Raw genomic sequence first — 13,627 nt, 5'->3', positions numbered from 1 at the left:
ATTTTATTAAACAGCAGTATTTATACCTCTACTTAAGTAACAAATGTGTGTACTTTTGACACCACTGCCAGTATATTCCTATTACCATATTAACAAACTAAAAGAGAAGACAAGGACAACTATTATAAGAGAAGCAGCCAAGACGTTTATAGGAACCTTGGAGGAGCTGCAGAGATCCACAACTCAGGAGGGAGAATATCTTGGCAGTATCACTTTTTGTCACCCTTAAATCTGGGCTATGTGAAATATACAAACATTGATAAAATAAAACAGTAGGTCATACAATGGACACAGTATATGCTATTTTTGGCTTGCATGGAAAACACAGTGATACTAACTAACTTACACTACAGTACACATGCAGTTTAACTCACCATCTCAAAAATTAGATATGGTTAGGTCAGCAACCTAATGTAAGGGAGGATCATTTGTTTTTCAACAGGGACAGGGAATCTGATCATGGTGAAAAGGAAGATGGATACCGTTAAGTATAAGGAAATCCTGGCCTATAAACTTTTACAGATTGAACATGGAGCCGGAGGAATTGGTTTACCAAATAAACAATTTATATTTAAGACAAATTGAATTTAAAGTACAGGCATATATCCAATTGAAAATCTGTGGCAGGGTTCAGTTCATCAAATCCAAACGAGTTTGAGCGAAAAGTTTCCAGTCCCTAGATGTGCAAAGCTGAGACAAACCCAAAATATTTGCAGCTCTAATTGCAGCATGAGGTAATTCTTTAAAAGGGTTTTATAGCTTTCTTTGTAGCAGAGTACATTTTTAAACCCTACAGTAGGCAGATAAACAGTTTTGCTTCTGACCTGGTGTTTGGCATAACAAATTAATCATTATTTGTGAAGAAACAGGAAACAGGATAGAAATACCAAATCTCAGAAGCCAAACAGCTTCATTTCTCTCCAGAGAAAGCCTCCAAGGCAGGACATGCATACTGGTGAAGTATTTATTCCTATCACTCTGCTGTCACGTCATGGGCGTGAGAAACAAAACAAAAAAAAAGCATGGATATTATCTTTTCATAAAAGCCTTCGGTGTGGGTGGTACAGTAAACCAGTTTTAAGCTGATGCTGGATGATTCATCAAGTATCAGAGAACAGGACAACTCCTGTGGAATGAGGGAAATGTCATCTGATGCCATACGGGTTGTGTGAGCTACACATCCGCTGCCCCTATTCTCACAAGATCCCCTGCAAACCACCCTCACAAAAGCAAAATACGGATTTCTCAAATAAATATAAACAATAGAATATCAGTGCAAACAGATTTATGACTGCTTTAAGTGTGAGAGATTCGTTTTTCTAGCTGTGAGTTAATCTATACATTTATCATGATACAGCTGTCTTATCTGTCTGCATAAACCAAAGTGCTTGCAATGATGCTGTTTATCATATCAAAGGATACTCGTTGAGGCTAGCATTCATTTCAAGTGTTCACCTGACCTCAAGAGCATGAATTGGAGCTTTTTTTCCTCCATGGTTTTCCTAAGCAACACGTTGCTGCTGACTGCTTTCTGTGTGCAGTTTCAGTATCCCAGAGGAGTGGACCGAGGTTTTACTCTTCTTTCGATGTGGATAAATTGTTTTTATTTTGCTGAATGAAGAGTCAATTCACCTTATGGCGACTGGAAAAGCTGAGCAACAACGTCCGCATAGGAAAACCTGGAGAAATAGTGAACACTTTTCATGCAGACTGTTCTTCTGCTCATGTCTATGTGGTAAGAAGGAGAAGCAAATGAAGATTAATGACGGTCGCCTGCATTCACACCTGGATGAACAGGGATCAGGTGAGAAGAATGTGGTCCATATTACAGTGGAGGATCTGGGAATAGATAACAGCAGCTTCAGCCTAAGGGATGAGGACCCCCTGACCCTGAGGAACAGCATGGCCCACTCGTTCAGCTCTGCATCAGCCTGTTCAAGAGCTCTGAAAAAGAAAGGACTAACAGCTCTGTCCACACTTGTTTTAAAGCCCCAGGCTGAACCATCAGCAGCCATTGGCTACAAACAGGGCAATGAAGCAGGGGAACAATTTCAGCCAGTGTCTAAAAATTATCCTGATGGAACATCTGGTTCTGGAGGCCTCCTGACAACACCCATAATCAATCTGATCCCACCAACTCCCTCTAATATTGTTGATAACGGCCGGTTCTTTGACAGCAATTTAGATGAATGTGTGTCTCATTCATCTGGCAGTGACAGAAGATCTCCTGCTGGAGACCAGGATACAAGTTGTAGCGAGGAAACAGAGGAATCAGAGAAAGGATTTACACTGGCTGAAAATGCTGAGAGCAACCTTAACAGTGATGAGTTGGAAGACAGAGAGGAGTCTGTTGTTTCTAGAAATCTGGATAAAGAGAGATCAAGACCCGGATTCTTATCAAATGCTTTTAAAGTCCCTCCACTTCCTAAGTTATCAAAGAAATGTGAGTCTAAAATGTTCATATAAAGGAGAGATTTTGGAGTAATTATAATAGCTTGCTGATTAGGTGATCCATGATTTTATTCTTAATAATAACAAATGCACATTATTTATCCTTTTTTATCCTTTATTCTTATTATCTATCCTTTATAATATATAATGTTTCTTTTCTCTTCTGCTGTAAAGCTTAACTTTGTGCTAAATTGTGTTCTTTTCATATAATTGATTTTCTTAAGTCCTATCTTATCTTATCTCCTATCTTATCTTATCTTATCTTATCTTTATCTTTTCTTATCACCAATAGAATATTTAAAGAAGTTTGGAATTGTCTTTTTTGTCTTAAAAATAAGTTGGAAAGGGACATGTTTACCCTGTGCATCAAGGTTTTTCACCCCTGATGTAGATCACATCCATCTCCACTGTGTATTCTTTTTCTTGCTAATTGATTTTTGGGAATGGTCAAGCAGCTGTTTAAAACAGCTAATGTCAAGGTCAAAATTAGCATTCACAGCTAGTTTGGATAGATAATGTTAGTTTTCTGAAAAAAACATGAGCAGAAAAAAAAAAAAAAACTAGGGCAGGAATCTTACACTGTATAGTACTTAACCTACAATTTTTTGTTTTTACTTTACAAATAATTTAGTTTTCCTTAAATGGCTGAGTTCTTTTAATCAAAATAATTGTTTTCCATTGTTTGTCTTCTTTTTCGCAGGGGGTAACAGAACAGGAATAAGCTTTTTGTCATTAACTGAGCATAACGTGGGTGAGTCTTTCAGTGGTTCTTATATTTCTTTATTTTTGTTCCCATTCAGGAATAGTCGGATTGAGAAGTAAATGTCACCCAGATCCACACCATATGTTTCTTCTTCCAGATGTTCAGACTCATGTGTTTCCTTTCTGTTTTGATCTTTGTTCCCCATTCAACTAAAATTGCTGTCATTATGTGACATGGCTACAGTACCTAGAACGCCTCACTTGGGAGTTGCAGAAGTTCCCCTTTGTTGGAGTCTCCTTTTAGCTATTGTATGCTTATTCCCCAAGTGTAGTTATTCAGCCTGTTCCCAGGTTTTGGGTTGCTGTGACTCAGCATGCTCCCCTCCCTCCATCTTCTCTCAAAGAGCTTACTCTCTTTTCAAACCTATGATAAGCATCGCTTTTCCCTATTCATCACACAAACGTGCTGAAATGTCATGACTCTAAACTTCACTTTGTTAATCTTGTGTCTGTCTGTGAGTCAAAATGCGTCATGAACAACATGAACAATACGATGTCCCTTGTTTCTGCTGTTATGGAAGTACATGCAACTCGGACTTGTGAATGATTAAATATTGCTAATATTTGCACTTTAAGAGGTCTAATTTTTCCTTTATTTTTATTATATTTATCACAATAAATCATATAGAATCACAGAAAAGTGTTTAAATGAACTCATGGTTTACATGCACATCAATGTACTGTATGAGGCATTTACGATTAAATTGAAAGTCATTGTAAAAATACCACCGTGGTAGAACATGATAATGTCATGCTCTGGGGCTGCTTTGCTTCATCAGGGCCAGGGAAGCGTGTCAGAGAAGATAGGAAGACGGTTGATGAAGCTTAATGCCAGAAAATCATTGAAGCAAACCTGATAGGAGTCTGAAAAATAACTTGATCAGAACCTAAAAGGAGCTAAATGGAGGACAATCCTTAAAGAATGCCCATTAGAGCAGCGGTCCCCAACCACCGGGCCGCGGACCGGTACTGGTCCGTGGGTCATTTGGTACCGGGCCGCACAGAAGTATATATATATTTATATATGTATATATATAATTTATCGACGATCAGAGTCTGGGTGATGTTTTATTTTGAAAAATATAAAAATTTGCGGTATTCTCTCCCAATTACATCAGCCTAGATGGGACCGGCTTGTTGTTTTATTTTTATGCTGTTTGTATTTGATTTTATGCGAGTCGTATCATTTTACTTGATTGTAACCCAGCCCCCCCCGGCCATTCCGTGAAAATATCGTCTGACATATAACGGACCGTGGTGCAAAAAAGGTTGGGCACCGCTGCACTAGAGGATGCACTAAAATCTGAGACCGGGGTGGGGGTCCAAATCCGAAAGGACGGGAAACTCCAGTCAGAGTTTCAATGGAGTGGTTTCAAATGAAAATCCAGAATTATCTAGGGAGAGTGTTGGCCTAGTGGTTAGAGCAGTGCACTTGTGATCTGAGAAGGTTGCAAGTACCCAGTTTGATCCCCACAGCCTGCACTCTGGGTCCCTGAACAAGACTCTTAACCCCACACTGCTCCCCGGGTGCCACAGAATGGCAGCCCACTGCTCCCCAAGGGGATGGGTTAAATGCAGACGTGAATTTTCTGCAGTGTGAGACCAATAAAGTTCAATTATTATTATTATTATTATTATTATTATTATTATTATTATTATTATTATTATTATCCTTAATCTAACTGAGAAGTTGTGCCAAGACTTGGAAAAATTGTCATTTATAGATGCTCTCCATTTAGTCTGTAGAAAATCTGATCCAAGGATGGCTGAAAATATATTTTTTAATCCAATATGATAAATAAATAATTTAAATAATGCACTTTTAATATTTGTTACAGGTATAAAGCCATTTGCATAATTCAGGACTTTATAAAGTTAACAGAGGTCATAGGGTGAGACAAAATTATTTTCTCAGTATTTCAAAGGCACTGTGTAATGTCTGAGGTCAGCTATGTGAAGGTACTCCCATGTGTCTTTAGATGTAGCCAACACTCATTCCCTTTAGCCTGGCCTCGATAAGACAGTAGCTTGGCATGCACTAGATTCTGACTCTCCTTTGCTGCAGGCCATGTACTCTTTGTGCCTGGTGATGAAGAGACTGTTAGTCAACTGCCCCTCCTTTTCTGCTCCTCTGCCGCTCCAGGACCCAGACAAGATTCCAGTGCTGACACACATAAACCAATTACACCATCTTATCTGACTCTGCCTCCATCTCATCCCCTATACATGTCAAACTAGCTTAATAGCAACAGCAAGCTGAAATGAGAGTGCTAAAATGTACCAACGTGTGATGATGTTTTTCTTGGCTAGCGTATTAAAAAAGACAACTGCTTTTTTCATCCTAATCCTTCCACCTTTAAATTTATTGAAGTTTAGTTTGCTGAAGTCACATCAGTACGTCTGCCATGTGTGGCATGAAAAGTCGAGGCTTAGCTTGATGTCATGTTTCCAGCCTCATTCGTCTTGCTTGTTATGATTGGAGAAAATAAATGACCAAGTGAATTTTGGGCAATGTAAGAAAAAGCACTGCCTGTGGGAAAGAATTTGGGCTGTGAGAGAAGCATGTCATCCACCAGACAGACAGGCTTCTGTTTGGTTGGTTGCTCAGCAACTTCATCTACAGTGCCTTGTAAAAAAATATATTTATACCCCTCAAACTGATTAACATTTTTCTCTGAAACATCCGCAAACATGGAGGATTTTACAGGGATTAATAGGATAGAATAACACAAAGCACACAGAAGTGTAAAGAATATTGAACCATGGGTTTACAGGACAGTCATATATCATTTACAAGTAATCTCTTTTTTCTATATTTGGCCCCAATGAATTCATTTAATGTAGTATCTTCTTTAATTGAATTAAAGCTTTTGTTTTTTGGCTAAATTGGATAATCCATGTCCAGAAAGAAAAAAAGTCTGACTACAGATTAGTTCCATTTGCATTTTTAGCCTCAATATAACAATATAAAGTGGAGGCTAATCATTTGGGAAAGTGATGAAGGAAAACTAAGCAGCGTTTTTACTTTTTACTTCTGCTTTTTTGGTTTTGTTGTTGGATGTGAGTCTGCAACCTGCAGCTCCGACACTACAAGTGGTTCTTAGTACCTTTGACCAAAAATGATAAAGAATCAAGCAAAGTTTTGATACTTTAATCTAATAATAAGGGCTAGTTTAAACAAGTGCAAATGGTTTTCTTTATATCTTAATTTCCTATAAAATTTGAACCCCCCATTAAAAACACTATTCATTCTCAGCTTTGTTTAATTAGTTTTTTAAACCAAATAAAAAGTAGAATAATTTTTCTTTCTTATAAAATTATTTACAATTTTTACTATGGAAAATATTATAAAATTAGCTGTTTGTTTTAGAAAACAATCCTGCTTTTTTGTTCTTTAGCTGGATCCAAAGGCAAAAGGCGTTGTTAGGGTAAAGGTTGCTGACCCCTGGGTTTTTCTGTCAGTTTCAGGTTGTTCTGCACTTACATAAACCCAACTAATCCTTATTTCAGTATTTCCCTTAATTTAGCTCCATACTCCTCCCCATGAGTTGCAACTTCTCCTTCCTTGCTAGAGGGAAATAATTCTCAGAGCATGACGGTACCAGCATGTTTCACTGCTGAAAGGCTGTAATCCGTATAATATAGAGTGTGACTTTGGGACCTATCTGCTGCCTTCAATGATATTTTTTTTCAATGGTGTTCTCTAACAAACCTCTAAGGCCATCGAAAACAGCTATTCTGCTGGTGAGATTTTATATACGGGTACAAAAGCAGGGAGGGCTAGATAAAAATTTATGCCACCACAGAAAAATACAGTGTGCTGTAATGTAAGCCATGGATGTTTTGGTTTTATGTTATTACGCATAACAAAAGCAACACCAAATACTAAAGCAATTGGTTACCTCTTGTTATTCATTGCAGGTAGCTAATACTGATATCCTGAAGCAAAGAATGGAAAAAATTAAAAGAAAATATGATCTGGGCATTACATTAGAGAGGATGCCCAGTACCTGTTCATTAAAAAGTTGACCCAGAGCTGCCAATTTTACCAGGCCAAAGACCTATTACCATATCAGGCAATGATGAAACAAAAAGACACATTAAACTATTTAAAGAAAACTCTAATTTGAAATGTGTCAACATTTCAAAATAGGGATTATGAGCAGCATTTTTTTAAAAATGGCATACAGTTATTGCTGTACCTTTTTTATAGCAGTGATGAAGCGAGACTCTCTTTCCTAACCCTTTTTTATATATCCATCCCAACAACCATTCACGCACACACTCACACCTAAGGAGAATTTAGAGAAGCCAATTAACCTAACAGTAATGTTTTTGAACTTTAGGAGTACGCCGGAGTACCGAGAGAGAACATACACATACTCAGGGAGAACATGCAAACTTCATGCAGAAAAACCCCGGGCCAGGAATCAAACTCAACATTCTTGCTGCAAGGCAGCAGTGCTACCCAGTGTTCCACTGAGCAGCCCACCTTTTTACATTAGACACCTTATTTACATACAGAAATGCAGTGATAAATAGTGCATTTTGACATAATTGATAAAAAAAACCTTTTGATTATTCAAAGATAAACATGTTAATCCAAACAGTTTCACTGAATTGTTTCTGAAGATGACATGTTGTGAATTTGGTGCTACAAAAGACCAAAAACATGAGCTACAGCTCTAAATTTTAAAGTCTGAAGAAATTACATACAGTTTTTAAACAATGCAGTAAGGTACACTTACTTTACCAAGAAGCATGCACCATCAAAAATAAAACCTGCTGAGGGGTAATTGTCCAATGCTAATTACCATATTTTAAGCTTGCTAACGTCTAAAAGCTTTTCATCAAGGCAGATATCAGATTCTGACTCTTCATTTTATTGTTTGTAAATATTTATTTTAATTCTTTTCTCTTCATGATAATATTCTAATCTTGATTTTTTTTTTCTTTCTTAGCTTTATAAAATAACATCCCATTAAATTCCCCTTCAATTACAGTTATTGACATGACAGAATGCAAATTATTTCAGTAGGCATGAACACATATGTGGCGCAATGTAACAGGGTATAGCATTCAATTGTCCTAAAATTATAACAACTATATGTAAAACATCTGTTTCATTAAAAATGTCGATTATGTACCTCTGTTTAGATGACTTGAGCGCCAAAGATCAAATCTCTTCCAACATGCTGAAGACAGAACTTGACCAGCTCCCTGCCACAGCCCTCATGGATGCGTTTACCTTCCGTAAGGTATGACTTCACTCAAAGCTCCTCTCCTCATTCTTCATGTTGCCTTTCAGATACTCACTCTGCAGGTGAATCACAGTATGTTAAAGCTTTAGTACATCTAAAGATCAGACATTTGAAATGTTCAACTGTGCTTTAGGGGAAAAGTTTGATATAAAATTATCCCTCAACTACAAGCCAATATAAATATAAGGTCTCCTATGGTTCCTATGGTTTTTTATGAGGTGAACTCCAAGCCCTAAAACTTTTTCCACATACACAATAGCACAATTCCTGCACCTTTCAGAGTGGCCTTTTAATGTGGGCAGTCTAAGCACAACTGTGCACTAAACATGTTGTCTAACCAGCATCTTGATGTGGCACACTTGTGAGGTGGGATGGATTATCTCAGCATAGGAGAATTATTCACTTTTACAGATTTAGACTGGTTTGTGAACAATATTTGATGGAAAGTTTTATTTTGTATGCGGAAAAAGTTTTACATCTTTAAGTTAATCTCATTAAAAAAGGGAGAAAAACCAAAAGTTTTGCGTTTTTATTTTTGTTGTGTGTATTTGAGTAAATCTTTTTTTTTTATCAGAATGTAATCAGGAACTTTTATTACAGCGACCATTAATGCGCTCCTGCAGTCTTGGTGAAACAACATCTCAGACCTTTGCTTTCCATACATCAACGCAAACTACAGATCAAAGAAATGGATCGCCTCAGAAAAGGCGTATAACCATTGGTGAGTCTACATTCAAACCATGCATAAATAACATATATAACTCTCTTTCTATAGAAATAGGTGATTCAAATCTGCCTCACTAACATTGTTGCTGCTGTATGTGTTCTGTCCAGCTTCTCATGAGCCTCACTCGTTGGATCAGAATGGAAACTTCACTGAAAAGGTAATCCAAAGTTGGACCTAACGGCTAGCATAATCACACTAACAATAGATGTTGCTTGCCCCGTATGGTCAATTTCACTCTCCCAAACGCTCCAGTTATTAACAACGACAATGAAGTCTTAGTATTTTAGCATCAAGCCTTTGCATATTAAGTTTCTAAGTAACATTTTTCTTTTATTAAAACAAAATTACTTAATCTTTCTAAGGGCCCGAGTCGCATGATGCTGCTATCCCTGTAATTTCCAACAATTCCATTATACTTCAGTTTAAAGACTTCACCTCTACTCCTCTAAACATTTATCATGTCTGTGATTAAACAGTCGAATATGTAGCATTTGTGACCATGGAACGTGGTTATGTTGTGGTCTTTATTGATCTTCTGGTTTGTGACACAACTGTTTGTCTAAAACACACCTGACATGTTTTGACTACCAAACCTTTGTCTCTAAAACTTCTAACGAAGACAGATGTTTTGCATTCAAAAAATTTCAGATGTTCATCTGTTTGAAAACAGTAGAATATAAACTACTACATCCACAAATAGACCCTTTAAATTTTGTAGGAATTTTGTTGACTGGGAAAGCTACGCATTTCAGACAAGCCTAAAAGTGTCCTGCTTCCTGCATGTTGCAACAGTTTGTGTTCATTTTAAACCAATTAACTGTGGATATTCATTCTGATGTCTCTGCACCTTCCCATACAGGATGAATTCCAGGCTGGATGGCTCATTTATTGTTTTTGTACAGGGCAACAAAGTCCCTTTCTTTTGAGGTTAATAGTTTGTGTCAGGTTCTTTTTTTAAAAACTGGAAGCCTCAACAGTGTCTCGGTTGATAGGAGGTTTTTGAAGACCCAAATGCAGAGATCAGGAGGCTAGGGTTAGTCTTGTAGATTTTATCAGAACACTTGAGGCAGATATCCAAAATACAAAATACTGAGAACCAAAAAATAGGATATGTCAGGGAAAACTCACATGGGGAACCAGAGATGGGGAGGTTACTAAACAGAAACAAATAAGCACTGAGTGACTGCAGAGATGGTTTATATATAGAGAGACTGAACCAAAACAGGCTAATCAGCAGATTGGGAGCAGGTGTGAGTGGAACCAACTAGAGGGAAGCCAAGGAGAAAGGAAGCAATCACAAGGGGGCTACAGAGGGTAACTCAAGAACTAAACACTGACATAAAATAACTACAAATACAAAGAAACTAAGAATAAACCCAAACAGAAGGTAGAACCCTTAGAAACAGGACAGATCTGATACGCGTAAAGAACGGTGCTGGAATGAATAAAATAAGCTACTGCTGCATTTCTAAGTTACCCCAACCTTAATCCAATAGTAAATACATGGGCTATGCATAATGGCGATCCATTTCAGGAAATCAACTTATTTTCGAAGCATTCGATCGAACATCCAGCCAGATTTTAACAAAGTATACTGATGAATATCAACTAAATTATATTTGGTTTTATGTAACTTAAGGAATTCTATTCAAATGCTGGTAGCAATTTATGAAATATATTTGGCCCAAAGAGGATTAGAAAAAATCCCTCCAAAATTCACATTCCTGTCTTGTATTAAATCTTTCAACCCTGGTAAAGGAACTATTCACATAAATCATTAAAATACTAATTCGTATTAGCACAACTATAATAATCCCTCATCAGAGGGAGAGATGTTGATCCTATGAAACCAAGAAAACACTTCTCAACAAGGTTGCTTTAGTACTCAAGGCTGTTTGTGTTTTTATTGCATGGCAAATATTTTAACTAGGTATAACATGTCTTAGCTTGCTTATACAGCACAGTCATACACATTTCCAATAAGGCGGTGTCGCAGTCAATGACAGCTCTGGAATTTTCCTGCTTTATCTTGAAGTGTTGCTTCAGTCAAGTAGCAAAAGTGAAAGAATCATATACTGCATTTTTCTTTGTCAGGGGAAACACCCCATTAACTCCTATAGAGTAAGAAATTAGTAAAATTGTGAAAGTCATGTAATTCTATTATATTAGAGAACTTACATGTTTATTCTGGTTAAAAATGTGTATTTGCATTAGAACTGTTCCAGCTTTACAAAACATCTTATCCCTGTAGTTCAGCAAACCATATATAAACATAAGGCCATGGATAAATGGATAACATTTTAGATTAGTGACTAATGTACTGTCATAGTAATTCTTATTATTTACAGATGATGGTATAGATAACCTATTTGCTTAGAGGGATGATTATGTAGATGGTGTTTTGCAGTGCAATGATTCTTAAAAGATATTTCCTGTATGAAGGATTTCTCTCTCCAGGATTTATACAAGCAAAAGGCCAAATCCTTGAGTGAGCTGAGCACAGAGGAGGTCTGCCAGTGGTTTACCAGTATTGGACTGCAAAAATGTCTCCCTTTCATCAGAGGTAACACATATTTTGACTCTCATAAACTGTGCATTGCAAAAATAATGCTTTGTAATGAATCATAACATGATCTTCTTTTATAAAAAATATGTCATTGTTAGGACTGTTTTCTTTGTCATAAAGCAAAAAGATAGTTGGTGGGAGAACATCAAGAACTTCTTCATGTATGTTTGTTTACAATGTTTACTGTCTTCTCTCTTAGAGGCTAAACTGTGTGGATCGGACATAGCTTCAGTTGATGTCAGCACTCTGGACATCCTCCATATCAGCTCACTGGAGGACAAGGAGCGATTACTGTCAGCTATTTATAAGGAGCTCCACCCCCCCAGCACCATCACTCAGACAATTGACTCTTTGCTTGGTATATATATCCCCCCATTAATTGTTGATATCCCAATCAATTTTTTTTTTTTTTAAATACCAATAAATTACAATCAGTGCCATATGTTTCCTTTTCCTTCAAAAAGAGTCGTAAGATTCAATGTAATGCAAGGCTAATGTTTCCAATTAATTTTGAACAAATTCAAAATTATTTTGCTGCCTTATAAACTTAGTTTTCCTTTAAACATCTTAAACGTTGATGGCAGTTGTTTTAAGTTCCTTTTGAAGATTGCACAGAGCAGTTCACATGACACTGCATCCAAGAGAGTCACTCTTTAATTGTGAACACCATATAGGATTGTTAGAGAAAAGTATTGTCTTTAGTCATAATAATTATGTTCATGGCCTTTTATTAATTTTACAAACTATGCAATTTGGTTGTAAAATATGCATTGGTTCCAACCCTTTGGCTAACATTACGGTTGTGGCTAACAAAATTACAGGCAGAACTCCAACAACTGGGAGTTCAGTTTGGTAATGAACTCGGTCATTTAAAAATGCCTTGACTGGGATATCAAACCTTTAACATAGAAAAAATCTAGACTATAAATCAGTGTTGCCTGATGTTTCTTTTTTACCCAGAGTCTTTAGGACCAAGTAATGTAGAGACATTCACTGCAGCTTTGGCATCCATGAGCAGGTCCACATCCTCTCCCCATGTAAGCTGTTTGAGTATGAATCAACGCTCTTTTAAGCTCAGGTAAAGTTAATACACTCAATGAACATTTTCACAAAACCAAACAAAGGTACAGCATCTCTGTTGCCTCTCTTTTTATATTTTTTTGAAGACATAGGTTATTTAAATACAAACTAAAACTTTTTATGTTATTTTCTACAAAGAAAACAACCAAACAAAATGAAAAAGAAACCAGCTAATATTATTTAACACTGTTTTTTTAGATATATTATTTAATACCTGCTGGTACTGTTAACTGAAATACTTCCCAAAACCACACCACAATATTACAAAACAAAGTGTTGATTTTAATCTCATGGTCTTGTTTGACAGCAGAAACAGCAGTCAAAACCTTACGACATCAAGGAGTTCACAGATGATAGAGATCACAATTAATGGTAAGTCAACAAAGTTGTTCTAGACCTAAATACTGAATATCTTATTAACAGGAACATAAATGACAAAGAGACACATAAGTATTTTTACACAGTTTTCCATATTGCCAACTTTTATGATTTATTGAAATTGTATTTTATAGAAAAAAGAAGCCACTAACTGCCCCCAACCATCAGTAATTAAACTCCATCTAAAAGCAATATGATTTCAGTATAATTTTTGTTAAAGAAATCTAGTAAACAAACAACATCATGAACTCCAAGCAGCACCTGCAAGGTCAGGGATAAAGTTTTTTTGAACCTTTCAAAACTGTGAATATTGCTTAGATTACTGTTCAACCCATCACCTAAAAATAGGAAGAGCATGAAATAAAATAAAAAGCAGCCAGAACAGAAAGCACAGATCACTGA

General features: G+C 36.6%; 1 protein-coding gene across 4 annotated transcripts in view; it reads left to right on the top strand.

The window, feature by feature from the left end:
• The window catches only part of LOC107093124, a 78,878-nt gene that overhangs the window by 54,132 nt on the left and 11,119 nt on the right, over positions 1–13,627 (top strand). For 3 of the 4 annotated variants that reach the window (XM_015387964.1, XM_015387965.1, XM_015387967.1), the window contains 7 exons: positions 8,371–8,471; positions 9,075–9,195; positions 9,309–9,358; positions 11,644–11,764; positions 11,967–12,125; positions 12,728–12,845; positions 13,155–13,219. In XM_015387964.1, the coding sequence (XP_015243450.1) occupies positions 8,371–8,471; positions 9,075–9,195; positions 9,309–9,358; positions 11,644–11,764; positions 11,967–12,125; positions 12,728–12,845; positions 13,155–13,219 (735 nt within the window). Of the gene's footprint in view, positions 1–1,538; positions 2,444–8,370; positions 8,472–9,074; positions 9,196–9,308; positions 9,359–11,643; positions 11,765–11,966; positions 12,126–12,727; positions 12,846–13,154; positions 13,220–13,627 lie in introns of those variants that run through there. The other variant, XM_015387963.1, reaches the window with a different exon arrangement.

This window comes from Cyprinodon variegatus, unplaced genomic scaffold (assembly GCF_000732505.1).
Source record: "Cyprinodon variegatus isolate N-32 unplaced genomic scaffold, C_variegatus-1.0 Scaffold409, whole genome shotgun sequence".
Lineage (NCBI taxonomy): Eukaryota > Metazoa > Chordata > Actinopteri > Cyprinodontiformes > Cyprinodontidae > Cyprinodon > Cyprinodon variegatus.
Note: the sequence above shows the minus strand (reverse complement) of the source record. Positions and strands in the feature narration are given on the sequence as shown.